The sequence below is a fragment of the Maylandia zebra genome, unplaced genomic scaffold (genome assembly GCF_041146795.1).
Source record: "Maylandia zebra isolate NMK-2024a unplaced genomic scaffold, Mzebra_GT3a scaffold01, whole genome shotgun sequence".
Taxonomy (NCBI): Eukaryota; Metazoa; Chordata; class Actinopteri; order Cichliformes; family Cichlidae; genus Maylandia; species Maylandia zebra.
In genome coordinates this window covers 1,800,260-1,815,089 of record NW_027490031.1, presented here as the reverse complement: position 1 = coordinate 1,815,089, position 14,830 = coordinate 1,800,260, and the positions used below count along the sequence as shown (strand labels likewise).

The 14,830-nt window shown below is 40.1% G+C and overlaps 1 protein-coding gene across 5 annotated transcripts in view; it reads left to right on the top strand.

The window, feature by feature from the left end:
• LOC101477089 (protein NLRC3) overlaps positions 1–14,830 on the top strand; it is a 374,972-nt gene that overhangs the window by 87,020 nt on the left and 273,122 nt on the right. Inside the window, exons 19-20 of one of the 5 annotated variants that reach the window (XM_076880848.1) lie at positions 11,755–11,801; positions 11,926–13,550. The exons of 2 other annotated variants lie outside the window; for them this stretch is intronic. In XM_076880848.1, coding sequence (XP_076736963.1) covers positions 11,755–11,801; positions 11,926–12,458 — 580 coding nt within the window. In that variant the 3' untranslated portion in view covers positions 12,459–13,550. Of the gene's footprint in view, positions 1–474; positions 659–11,754; positions 11,802–11,925; positions 13,551–14,830 lie in introns of those variants that run through there. 2 more of the 5 variants (XM_076880849.1, XM_024798972.2) reach the window with 2 other exon arrangements.

The following is a 14,830-nucleotide window of genomic DNA, read 5'->3' as shown; positions in this document are numbered from 1 at the left end:
GAGTTTTGGACCCAGATTGCTCCGCAAAGCTCCTCACTACGGCAGCCGTAATGCTCTGACAATCCATCAAGCAGTGCGGCTTACCAACGTTGTACTAAAACATTTTTAACAGATTTCTGCACGCCAAAATCGGTTCGAGGTCAGTAAGAACAACCAGACTTCATACATAAGGCACACTTGATTTTTGAGAAAATTAAAGGATTTTAAGTGTGCCTTATAGTGTGGAAAATATGTTATACAGAAGAAAAGAATATATCGCGATATATATGTTACCGCACATGCTTCAAATTATATCGCGACATGAATTTTAAGCCATATTGCCCAGCCCTACTTACTAATTAATTGTACTAGTTGCTCAGTTGCTTTTCCGTTTAGAGGTATAATGGTGATTTAATGAGCAATTTTTTCCTGACATTTAGGTTTTTTGTTAACAAGGACATCTCTTGTACTGATTTTTGTTTCTTTTCTCTTTAGACTGAGTGGCTGTTTCCTCTCTAAGAGAAGCTGTGAAGCTTTGTCCTCAATTCTCAGCTCCCAGTCCTGTAGTCTGACAGAGTTAGACCTGAGTAACAACAATCTGCAGGATTCAGGAGTGAAGCTTCTTAATGCTGCTCTGCAGAGTCCACATTGTACACTAGAAAGTCTGAGGTCAGATTAGTGAATATTTTATTTATTTATGTTGAATTATTTTAGCTGAAAAGTAAAGATCTTTTTTTTGTAGCTTAGCATTTTTAATATTCCTTAGTAACAGTAACCTGCCACATTTCTGTTTAAAATAAGGCAAAATTTTCAACCATTTCTGAAATATTAAATGTTGCCAGTAGTAACTGCTGATTGCATCATCAATTGTTATAAAGTCAGTGTTTGTTTTTGTTGTTTTTTTTTTTTTTGTCAGACTGAATTGCTGTAACCTCTCAGGGAAAAGCTGTGAAGCTCTTTCCTTAGTTCTAAGCTGCCCGTCCTCCTGTCTAAGAGAGCTGGACCTGAGTGACAATGACCTCCAGGATTCAGGAGCCAAATATATTTCTGCAGAACTGCAGAGTTTGCATTGTACTCTGAAAACTCTGAGGTCAGTGTTTAGTCCTTTTCACTCCATATAATTTGTAATTTGTATCATATTCTTACTTAAAAAGCTAAGTCTTATACAATTTTAGACTCTGAATTGCTGTTTATAAATATTTTTGTAAAAGTTTGTAAAAATTAGTCTTGGAGGTTTTTTTTTCCAGATTATGTCCTTTAATGAGCATACTAAAGATTAATATAGTACTAACTTCCTGTGATTAGTATTATTACAATTTAAAACATCTTAGCCTATAATAGCCTTGGAAAAACCTGAATCACACACTTACTATTTTTAATAATAATAATGATTACTTTATTTATGCCCGTGGGGAAATTCCTCCGATCATGGAGCCGCCACTCTACCTACTGAGCTATCCCTACCCCTGACTGATATATTGCATTATTTGCAGGTTGTCCTAAAAGTTCCATGAAAAGCTTTAAGCTGATCCAAATTGCTGCAGTGAGAGTACTAAACTGGTGATGGCCAGAGGGGCCGATGGCGCGATATGGCAGCCTCGCTTCTGTCAGTCTGCCCCAGGGCAGCTGTGGCTACAACTGTAGCTTGCCTCCACCAGTGTGTGAATGTGAGAGTGAATGAATAGTGGTATTGTAAAGCGCTTTGGGTGCCTAGAAAAGCGCTATATAAATCCAATTCATTATTATTATTATTATTAAAAGGGGCTAAATGGAGAGAACATATTTCTCCCATATTAGCTTGTCTCCATATATCCATATGTCCTCATATCTGATACTCCTACATTACCCTATTGCGGCACTTCACTGTCAGACAGCTGGTTGACCTCTGGTTCCTTGAGTTTCTGAAAGTAAAATGGGAGGTGCTCCCTTCAGCTATCAACCTCCTCCCTGGTGAAACCATCTCACAGTTTTGAATGAAAAGATAGACATTCTCTCTACTTATAAGATTAGACAGAAGACATTGGTTTATGATAAAGCAAGTGAGGGAAAAGTCAACCCTCCCTAACCCTGGAGGTCTTTTCCTGGGAAAAATGAGTTCCTCCTTCCAGCTGTAGCCAAGTACTGCTCAGTAGGATGAGTGTGATTGTTCATATATGTTCTGTGATATTGTAGGGTTTCCTGCTGTACAACTTGAGACAACTGTTGTTGCTTTATAATGCTTACTCAGTTGGAATGAATAAGGGTCATTTTATCTGGAAAAAATGAAACCCAAGACCAACCTTCACTGAAGTGTTCATTGATTGATGTTTGTTTTGTGTGTCTGCAGTCTGTCAGGCTGTCTGATCACAGAGGAAGGTTGTACTTCTCTGGCCTCAGCTCTGAGCTCCAACCCCTCCCACCTGAGAGAGCTGGACCTCAGCTACAATTATCCAGGAGACTCAATAGTGAAACTTCTGGCAGCTGGTCTGAAGGATCCACAGTGGAAACTGGACACTCTCAGGTATGGAGAGAATGTCTGATAGAGGAAGAAGAGGTGGAAACATTTCCCATGTCCTTCTCTTATTTCCTGTTTGTTTCGTGCAGATGTGAAATGAACAATCATTTATAATACATTTTATAAATGTAATATATAATACATATATAATAAGTTTTTCCTTTGCACACAACAAAAACACTCTTGTAACTGATCAAGTAGGGATAGTAATGTTGGAGGCCTCCAGCGAGAGCTTCTCCATTAACAAGCTGTATATATCTTAGTATATTTAACAGTGCAGTACTATGGTTCTTTCCAGTTACCCCGATTCAGGTTAGACTAATTTCTGTATAGATAGGCGGAGGACATATTTATCCTAGCTCAGTACAAACACTGGAAACAGGATAAATTGTTACACTTTGTTAGATTCTAATATTATTTCATGTCATGTTATACCCCGAATTAAAGATTGTGAATTATTATGTAGTTTTAGTTTGCATTATTCTCCTGAATTAGAAGAAGCTGATAACTATTACATTAGTTAAACTGATTTGCATTACATTAAATTGCTGACTTGTTGTGAATGAATGATATTGTTTTATGATGCATTATACTGCTGAGTTATAAGAAATACTGTTCGCAGAAAGTTATTGTCTAATTTGTCTGAGTAGAAGAGAATAGAGTGTGCTGGAGTTTTCTGCCCCATCTCAGCAGGAGCAGATAAACGGGGAGCCAAGGTCGTAGCTTAGGCGCTGTGTGAGAGAAAGCATGTGAATGTTTAGGTTTTATGATAAGGTGGAGACACCAGAGGCTATAAAAGTTTGAGCAATGCTCCACCATTTTGAGATTTTGAGGCTGTCTGCATCAGTGTCCATCTCCCACGCGTGTGATCATTAAAATCATCGTTTGACTCAACCCGACCGGACCAGTGTTGTTATTGTGGGTTTTTCCTCTGGTGTCCATCCCCAATATTTTTGAACCTTAACAGCTTGGGGGCTCGTCCTGTGGTATTGGGGTGGAATTTAAAAGTTTGGACGGTCCGAGGTTGTCGAACGGACAGGCACGAGCCAGTGGTCTGATGTGAGTGGACAAAAGCCGGCTTATCTAAAGGTAAGGCACTACCTGTTGAATTATTTCCAGGTAGTGCCTTACTATTTGAATTATTTCCAAAGTGTGCCAAATTGGATATGACTAAATTAAAGTTTTTTTGGGTTGTATGGAAGCCCCAAACGCAATTTCATTGTTCTTGACAATGACAATAAATAAATAAATACTAAATACTAATACTCACTGAAATTACTGGTAGAGTGTCTGTTTTGATTTTGATGAGAATCACCGTGTGTTATGCAGTTAAAGTTGCTTAAGAGTATTTAATGAAGTTGAAGAAATATGAACGTAATAATGTTGGGTTTGAGTCCCTGGATATTGAGTTAAAGGCTCAGGTAGTTTGGTAGGGAATTGGCTATGTGTTGTTATAGAAATTAGGTCAGAAACTGTTCCCAGAAGTAACAGATACTGTTTAATTGATTACAAAAAAGTTAACTTTCTTCAGTCGGACCCGTTATGATAAATTTGTCAAAATCGGTTAGGTGAAAATTATTATAGGACGGCACTGGAAGTTGCTAAGAAGCGCATAGCCCGGAGGTTACGCTCCCTCCTGGCCGTGGACGCGCGGCTTTGACCTGTCGTCGAACAGGGATAGTTCAGTTTGGCTTAGCTGTGGGGTACAGGGCATCTCGAGATTAAGCTAGGAGTTACCGAGTCTCCTCATCGTTGAAAACGGTGTCATGTGCTTGTTTGGACAAAGTTAAATTGAGTTAGGGACTTTAGAATTTAGGCCAGAGACTGTGGAAACAGATACTGGGATAAAAGAGATAAAAACCACTGAACAAAAAAATTCGGTATAAACTGACAACTACAGGGAGATGTCAACTAAAACTAATTCCACAAATTAAGGATTACAGACTTCAGACTTGTGAAGGGACGGTAGTAGAGGTACTGAGCAACAGCCTGTATAGTTCCTCTTGCCTGTTTCTGGAAGCTTCTGACAAAGAAACCAGCCAGTGCTTGTGACCAGTTGGAACTGGATGTGAGGGTGCAGAAAGTGTTGCTGCCTTCTGGAAAGTGTGTCTAACGACCTGATGAAGAAAGTGAAGAAAACATCAAAGACTGAGCAGAAGAAACTGGCAGAGGAAGTTTTTCACAAGTTATCTGTGTACAGGAAACATGATTTAAGCAAAGGTTAGATTTAGTTGTACATAGGCTTGATGTTGCTGTTGAAGCATCTGGCAATAGGAATATGGTTAGGTAGGGAAGCTCTCACTGTAATAAACCTTTAGAATCCTCGCAAAAAAAACTACAAGTTCACTGTTTTAAAAACATCAAAATGCCTCAAGAGTAAGAAGATAATGCTGTGTGGACACTTAAGTGCTCACATTGTACTCTGGGGAGGACAAAGAACAGATGGAAATGGTGAGGTGATTGGGCAGCTTATAGATAAGAAGGAATTAGTCAGTCTGAATAAACAGGGACTCTGGTCACTGTCAGCTTAGGGAAAGAGTCTTTACTGGATTTAAAATCAGGCTCAAGAAACACAGCAGGTTTAATATTTAGTATTTACTGTTATATTCCCATAGATCATCGTGATGTTGTTTATTGTGTTGCTCTTTTTTTTCTGCTTGTTTTCTCTTTTTTCTTTCTCAACAGGTGATCCAGGTGATTGATATATGCATTTTTTGTCTGCTTATTTTGTTGGTTTTTGTTTTTTACCCTTTATCCCCGTCCCTCTTCCCCACTGTTTTTCTTTCCCTCTTTCTTTCTCCCCTTTCTTTTCCCCAGTAATTCTGATGGCAAAAGAGCCAAACGGGACGGGCCAAAAAACCCCCAAAAAGACAGAGCACAGCAGGAATTTAGAGCTGGGAAGTTTACCAGGAAGCAATAGTGGCAATTGATCACAATCCCATTACTTGTAAAATAGGACTTACAGCTGATTAAGAAAGAGTGAGGGGAAAAGAAAGGTGGAAGTTTGATGAGGCTTAGCGGTGAATATTTAAGTCTAACATTAAGCATGGGTTAGATAATGTTAGGATGGAGGAGGACAGAGATGATATCCATGAAAGCTGACTAAGCACAGAATAAATGCAGTTCAGGAACCTGCTCCAATGAGTAGCTAAAGAGTACAGAGGATGATGGTGCCATAGTGAGATCAAGAACGTAACACAGCAGTACTGGACAGAAACAGCTTTCAGGCAGCTTAAAAGAAGCACAATATAAAAAGCTCAGTAGTAGAGAGGAAACCGTTAGGAAAACTAAAAGTACATACTTGCAAGTACTTGCTACAGTACTTTAGGAAGAACTACACCAATTCAGAATGCATGGAGTACAGTTAAGAACATATATGGAGTCGGGAAACAACAACACTATCCAGTATTAGTAGATCAAGGAGCTACAGGAAGTAAGCAGCTACAGGAAAAAGCAGAGATCCTGGTTAAAGAATTTTATCAGTAATTGAAGTGATGAAGAGACATGTGAGGAAAAAAATGAAGGAATAAGATTGAAATGTTGAACCAGGAAAATCCTGGAGAAGAGGATTGTTCTAATAATCAGTTTTCAGTGTGTAAATTAAATGCATGAAAATGACTTCCCCTGAGAAGGATCAGGTGTGTTAGAGGATGGATTGAATGCTCTGCTGCTCTTTTACAATAAAATATGGCAGGAAGCTGGAAAGAAGCTCTAATAATTCCAATTGTGAAACCAAGGAAAGACCTCACTAAGGCTACATTTACACTGCAGGTCTTAATGCTCAATTCCGATTTTTTGATCAAATCCGATTTTTTTGTCTGCTTGTTCACACTACAAATAAAATGCGACAGCAAACGTGCTCTAGTGTGAACGCTCAAAGCGGCCCGCATTCCCAAAAGAAGACGTGACACACAACGCGCTCTGTTTAGACCCAGAGCAAACAATATTGTTTGACTGATGGCCCTTAATATAAAGACTTCGGACTTCACGTCTCCCAATTTTTGCTTTAAGTTATTTTGTTATTTATATAATAATGTAGATAACCTAATAATGATCCTTATTGCTGTTTTAGAGGAGCGGTGCTTCAAAGGATAGTTACAGATTTCTGTCAGAATCTGCAGATTATGCAGTACAAATTAACGTTTCTCCAACGTTGTCTTCCCAGCAGTTTCACCGGATGGCCAGAAAGCGTTCGCGATGTCTTATCGGGCGCTTCTCCGGCGCTGATAATTGGTGTCTGTCTTGTGTCAGTGACGTAAAAGACGGATTTAATGCGACTTGACCATTCAAACAGCAGTCGCTTTCTGAAACATCGGATATGTATCGGATTCAGTACCACATACGAAAGTGACCCAGATCGGATTTGAAAATATCGGATTTGTCCCGTTCACACGGTCATACCATGATCGGATATGGGTCGCATAGGGTCAAAAAAATCGGATTTGATGCGCTTTCGCCTGCAGTGTGAACGTAGCCTAAGACCACAGGTTATAGGCCTGTAACTCTAATTTCTTATCTAGGGAAAGTCATGGAAAGAATGGCAGTGGACAGACTGATGTATGTGACTGAAAGAAGGCACCTGAAAGAAGTGTTTTCACCTTTTCAGGAGGGGGAGGAACACCATGGACCGAGCAGTCTGCTTAGAATCAGAGATAAGGAAAGCTCAGGGGAATAATGGATTAGTGGGGGCAGTTTTTGGATATAGGATGTAGACTACAGACCTTAAGAGTGGAGAAGTCTGTTTTTTAGAGGAGACATGTCAGATACACCTGTGTAGACTTGGACAGGTAAATGCATTAGGAGATAAGGTGTTGCTTTTATTAGCCAGCTTAAATGATGGAAAATGAATGAGTTGTTCCTGGTTAATATTTTGTGTTTGCAAACAGTATCACATACCCAGGCCTAATCTGTACATACATCCAAAATATACTGATTTTATTGGAGGATAATCCACTAACATGTTTTAATGCACAAGTTCATGTGATTTCTGTGCCCGACTACTGCCGGACTTTGTCTGTGGCTTGCTGCTGATAATAAAAAGTTAAATTTAATGCAATTCAATTTTATTTATACAATGCTAAATCACAAGAACAGTCACCTCAAGGTACTTTATACTGTAAGGTAGACCATAAAATGATCAGAATCAGGATACTTTATTAATCCCTAACGTAATTATGTGGCTCCAATTGCTCCAAGACAACAATAGTAACAGACTGAGCTAATTAAATAAAAGAATTTATTACAAAACACTTACAAAATATAAGAAATGGCTCTAATATGTAAACATTTTTGACATTTGATAAATAAAGTGGAAACATAAAGTATAACCTGATAACATCTGTGGACAGGTACTGAGAACTTGTGCTGATCAGCTGAGTGGGATTTTTCACTATATCTTCTCACTTTCTTTAGAGCTACAGACAGTACCTAAGATTTGGAAACATGCGATCATTGTTCCTGTTGCTAAGGGCAGTTCTCCTAAGGCACTGAATGATTTTAGGCCTGTGGCTCTGACTTCTTTAGTGATGAAGACATTTGAGAAGATAATTAAGAAGGAGATTTTAATGCAGGTTGAACACCATCTTGACCCCTTCCAGTTTGCTTATAGAGCAGGGAGAGGTGTGGAGGACGCTGCTGTCACACTCCTGCATCTCTTGTATAAGCATCTTGAGGCCCCCCACACCCATGCAAGATTATTATTTGCTGACTTTTCATCTGCATTTAATACAATTCAACCCCTCTTACTTGCTGACAGGCTTTACAATCATTTCAAGCTTGACACTAGTCTGGTCGGCTGGGTGACAGATTTTCTGACTAATAGGTCACAATGTGTGAGGGTGAATCATGTATTTTCTGATGTGCTCTCCTCCTCTACTGGATCACCCCAGGGTTGCTGCCTCTCCCCCCTTCTGTTCATTCTGTACACAAATGAGTGTCGCAGCAATCTCACAAACAGACACATCCTGAAGTTTGCTGACGACACAGTAATCGTCAGTCTTCTAGTGGGGGACGAGTCAGGCCATGGACAGGTTGTAGATGATTTTGTGAATTGGTGTGATGAGTCCTTCCTCTCACTTAACGTGTCAAAAACTAAAGACATGATTATTGATTTTACGAAGTCCTCTTATAGCTCATCACCCACTATCATTAAAACTGCCGATATTGGGATCGTTGAGAGTTATAAATATCTAGGTGTGGTACTTGACCATAAACTGTGTTTTGAATCTCATGCTGATGCCACTACTAAAAAAGTTCAACAAAGACTGTTCTTTTTAAGGAAAATGAGATCTTTTAATGTCTCATCTGAGATGTTGTCTTTGTTTTATAGAAGTTTTATCGAATCTGTGATGTCTTTTTGTATCGCTGCCTGGTTTGGTAACCTGACGGTGAAGAATAAGAATCGGTTGGGACTTCTGGTAAAAACCGCTAGCAAAATTTCAGGCCGCTGGCAAGATGGACTTTTGGCCATTTACAATAGAAACGTGCTTAGAAAGGCTCATTCTATTATTAATTGTGTGAACCATCCACTTCACAGTGAGTTTGAGTTGTTGCCTTCCGGCCGCCGTTTTAGAGTACCTCCGAGGAGGACTAAAAGACTCCAGGTCTCTTTTATCCCTACTGCGTCTTGTCTCCTTAATGGCAAATAACTGTCCTTGAATTTTCTATCATTATTATTGTTATTATTGTTTTATAGTATTGTTCTGTTGTTCTTATCCTCCTGCTGCTAAACTAATTTCCCCTTGTGGGACAATAAAGAAAAATTGAATTGAATTGAATTGAATAATCTTATGTAAAACATTAGGAGCTATATATAGGCGGTGCAAAATTTTGTTCTGGGTTTCTAGCAGGGGGTTGCAAGTGAAAGTAGACCTAAGTATATTAATGGCTGCTTTCCAATCCTCCTCTGTGTATTGATTATTAAGATCTTCCCATTTTTGAATAACACGACTGTACAGCTACTATGAGCATACAGTAATGAGTAAAAAGTAGAAATAAAATGAGTTTGGTCCTTTATCATTTCTTTTTGTTGCAGACAACTAAACTCCACAGTGGAGATGGTTGTTTTGTTTTTGTTTTTACCTGTCCTGTCTGGCACTGGAACTTGAAGGGACAACAGTATTAGCATTAGCGGTTAATGCTAATTCACATCAAAGTACCATTAGCTGCTAATGGCAGCTTACTTAGCATTAGCTAGTTACACTTTTCTAACACAAGGGAAAAGGGTATTAGTGTTAGCTATTCACATTGTTAAAAAGGAAGGAAAAACAATATTAGCATCAGTGGATAATGTTAATTCATTTCAAATTTGCATTAGCTGCTAACGGCGGCCTACTTAGCATTAGCTGCTGACATTGTTAATAAGCAAGGGAAAACGGTATTAGACGACTAATACTAATTCACCTCAAATTGACATTAGCCGCTAACAGCAGCCTACTTAGCATTAGCTGCTAAGATTGTTAGAAAGCAAGGGGAAAAGGTGTCTGAAGGTTCTCAGTCATCCAGGTCATCGTAGTCTAAGGAGTTTGGAAAGAAAAGCGTCTGGACTTCTTTAGGTTGCTTGAAAGGGAAGGTATTATCATTAGCTGTTTTTTCACCTTAAATTAGCATTAGCTGCTAATGGCAGCCTACTTAGCATTAGCTGCTCACATTGTTATAAAGAGAGGAAAAAAGGGGGTATAAAGGTCGTGTCCAAATTCATGGGCTGCATCCTCCTGAGGCCGCATTTGTAGACCGATTACGTCACAGCGACGCGCCGAAGGCTGTCCAAATTCGTAGACTCCTCCGAATGCAGCCGACAAATGCGTCCTCCTTTTCCCCGAATATGAAGGATGGGTCGGGTGTATCCTTCATGGCCTACCATATCCCAGAATTCATAGCGCGGCCCAGCCAAACTCCAGTTTCCAACAATGGCGGCCGCTACTAAGTTTTAAAATTACTCATACTAATCTTTCTGGGTCACAACATAAACTTTTAACATATTTTCAGGCAAGAAAGTAGCTATGTAAACATCAAATATCTGCTCGTTTTATCAAGATATCGCATATTTGCAAAAGTGCTTCGACGTTTTCGGAGACGTCTACCCACCAGCTCGATAGCTAGCCGGGAGCTCGAGGGTTACTGATGCGGCCGAGAACGGCACAACTCCCGGCACATCATTTTTAGATCACCGCGGACTTTCGCTGCTCGGGTTAAACGTAATATATAAGTCACTTAGACAACCTAAAAATGTTATTGTTGGGCTTTTTTCAGTGTTTTGTTTGTTCGTGAGTAAATCGGTTTGGCTGAGATTAAAGTTATTAGATTAGATTAGATAAAATAAAACTTTATTAATCCCCTGGGTGGGTTCCTCCTTGGTTTTTACACAGCTGACTAAACGTGAAACAGAAAACTGATTAAACAGAAGTATGAGACAGTTGAGAATTTACGCCAGTGTCCTGTTATACTTTAGATAGCAAGGATTAGACGGCTGAGTTTATTAAACTCCACCGAGACAGCGGTGACGCTAATCAGAAGGCTAGACCGTCCAATTTCACGGCCGTTTACTTCCGGCCTACCCGATCTTCTGAGGACCCGGCCCACGTAGACCGCGAAGGCCGGGTCCTCAGGAGAATGCAGCCCATGAATTTGGACACGACCAAACATTAGCTGCTAATGCTTATTCACCTCAAATTAGCTTTAGCCACTAATGACAGACTACTTATCGTTAGCTACTCACATTCATATAAAGCAAGGAAAACTGTCTTGTCATTAGTTACTAATGCTAATTCACCTCAAATTAGCAATAGAAGCTAACAACGCTAATCAGAGCTGTTAACCCTGCTAATCAGATGATAATATTCACATGACTCAACTCCTTAACTGTTATTGGTTGTGTCAGACGAGCTGTTCAGTTACCATGGTTGCGTGAGCTCTGCTTTATGTTGTCGGTGTGTACAGTACTGTATAGATGCACAGTAACAACAATGACACCAAAAGGAAAAAAAAAACAGCTGGCAGCAAAGGCAGGGAGGTGTCCTTTCCAGCTTAACAGAAGAGGAATATAAAGATAGTGAAGGTGACAGTGTGAATCAGTCATATTTCATTTAATACAGGGTGTACTGACAGATCCAGGATCAGTCCAGTCATCAGCAGTTTGATCCACATATGGATTGAAGTGTATTTGTGAAAATGTTGGACTGTTCCTTTATCAGTGTCTAACAGTATGTGTATGAGAGCCATGTAATGTCCATGTGTGCATGCTGAAAGAGACTGTGCTGGTCTGACCCCCCTTCTCATTTCAGGGTGGAGCCTGCTGGAGTCCGATGGTTGAGACCAGGTCTGAGGAAGTGTAAGTGTGTTTTTATTGGGATTCATTCACATCTCTGATGTGAGGAGTCATCATCAAAGTGTCAATCAATAAACAGATGATGGATCAATAACTGCAGCTGGATTGTGTTTGTTCTCTCCATCAGATTCCTGTCAACTCACAATCGACACAAACACAGTTCACACAAAGCTCAGACTGTTTGACAACAACAGGAAGGTGGCACGTGTGGAGGAGATTCAGTCATATCCTGATCATCCAGACAGATTTGATGTTTATCCTCAGTTTCTGTGTAGAAATGGTCTGACTGGTCGCTGTTACTGGGAAGTCGAGTGGAGAGGAAACATTTATATATCAGTGAGTTACAGACAAATCGGAAGAAAAGGAAACAGTGAAGACTGTTTGTTTGGACACAATGATCAGTCCTGGAGTTTGCACTGCGCTGGTGATGGTCCTCGTTGTGTCTGGCAAAATAAAAGATACACATCCATCTCCTCCTTCTCCTCCTCCTCTGTCTCTAACAGAGTAGCAGTGTATGTGGACTGTCCTGCTGGCACTCTGTCCTTCTACAGAGTCTCCTCTGACACTCTGATCCACCTCCACACCTTCAACACCACATTCACTCAAACTCTTTATCCTGGATTTAGGTTCAATCCTGGTTCCTCAGTGACACTGTGCTGAGTTGAGTGTAAAGAGTGTTGTTCTGTTAGAGAAACACTCTGACTGTTGAACAGGTAGTTCAGTCTGTACATGTCTGTCTCTTTCAGTCAGAAACGCATTTTCAGATTCATGGATATAATCAGTTGATGTTTTAAACTGTTCTAAATGATATTATGATGTCAGTAGACTCCGGAGAATACACAGTCCTAGTCTTGTTAGACCTTACCTCAGCCTTTGATACAGTCAACCATCCTGATAAACAGACTGAGAGACCTGGTTGGGATGTCTGGCTCTGTTCTAGACTGGTTTTCATCTTATATATCTGAAAGGAGTTTTAGTGTGTCTGCAAACCAGATCATGTCGGAACCTACAGAGTTGTTGTGTGGAGTTCCTCAGGGCTCTGTGCTGGGACCTATTCTGTTTTTAATATACATTCTTCCTTTAAGTCAGATAATACAGCAGTTTCCTGAAGTATCATCATCTTTTTGCTGACAATATTCAGCTATATTATTCGTTTAAGCCTGCTGAAGCTCATAAGCTCTCCAATCTGATTGACTGTTTAACCAACATTAAACAAAAACATGAAAGGGCTAGCCCGCCTACAGGTTGTTCAAAACTCTGCAGCGAGGCTACTGACCCGCTCGAACAAGGGTGCTCATATGACCCCTGTTTTAAAGTCGCTGCACTGGCTACCAATCAGATTCAGGTTCCATTTTAAAATTCTACTTTTAACTTTTAGAGCATTACAGAGACAGGCACCCCCCTACATTGCTGATCTGATTCATACACACACCTCCACTCGTAACCCGAGGTCAGCAAACCAAAACCTTTTCGTGGTCCCCCACACTCGTTTTAAAACCCGAGGGGACCGATCTTTCCAAGCTGTTGCACCCAGATTGTGGAATGCACTTCCCCTATTTCTACGGGGTTTGGACTCAGTGGAGACCTTCAAAAAGCAGCTAAAGACATTTTTATTTCAAAAAGCTTTTAATTAGACCAGGGTTTTCATGGTGTATTTTATGACTGTATTATGTTTTTACCTTGTAAAGCACTTTGTGACATATGTCTGTGAAAGGTGCTAAATAAATAAAGTTTACTTACTTACTTACTAAATGATTCCTTGTAAACTTCTTCCTCTTCAGTCCTTTAAAGATGTAAACTCCCATTATTCCAGGATCCACATGTTGTTTTTCTGTCTTTTTCCACTCAGCGCTTCACAGTGAATACCAGTATGTTGTGTTTCTCTGAAGTTCAGTTCTCAACCAGCTCCTCTGCATTTTCATCCCATTAAGAAAGAGAAATCAAACATTTGGATTCATTTTAATGAGCTCAGACTTGTTTCCATCATGGCTGAATAAGTGGACATCCAATAGTAGAATAGAATAGAATAGAATTCAACTTTATTGTCATTGCACATGCACAGGTACAGGGCAACGAAATGCAGTTTGCATCCATCCAGAAGTGCTTTAGTGATATAGATATATTACAATATATATTAGCAATAATATAGATATGTGAGTATATTACAGAAATGGGTCTATTATGGTATGTTATAATGTACACGGTATGAAGTATGTTGTGAATATTCTATAACTATAAGTATGTACAGGCTGTAGTGAGTACAAGCTATGTACAGGATATGAACAGGATATAAATATGAAAAACTATACAGAATATGAAATAAATAACTTTACAGAATCTGAGATATACAGCTATACAGAAATGGGAACTATGCAAGTTGTAAACAGTTGTAGGATTAAAGATTATCGAATGTACAGAATGATTATTTACACAGAGCTATACAGTAGTGCAGTTAAGATAAGTGAGGGTGTAGATAGTTTCTACAGAGGCTATATAAAGTGCTAGTGGTTGTGAGTGGTGGTTCAGTCCATGTTATTATTGTGTTTGAGGGTACAGTTGTCCATTGTGGGTGTGTGTATGTTCAGTCCATGAGTTTAACGTGGGTCAGATGTCAGGAGGCAGAGTTCAGGAGTCTGACAGCTGTGGGGAAGAAGCTGTTCCAGTACCTGGTGGTCTTAGTCCGGAGGCTCCTGTGGCGCCTCCCAGAGGGCAGGAGGGTGAAGAGTCCATGTGATGGGTGACTGGGGTCTTTGATGATTTTCCCAGCCCTTTTCAGACACCGCTTCCTGTAGATGTCTTTTATGGCAGGAAGTGGTGCTCCGGCGATGCGCTGGGCAGTTTTCACGACCCTCTGCAACGCCTTCCGGTCCGAGGCAGAGCAGTTCCCGTACCAGACTGTTATACAGTTGGTCAGGATGCTCTCGATGGTGCAGCGATAGAAGTTCACCAGGATGTCTGAGGACAGGTGGTTCTTCCTCAGAGTCCTCAAGAAGAAGAGGCGCTGGTGAGCCTTCTTGACCAGCTTGGAGCAG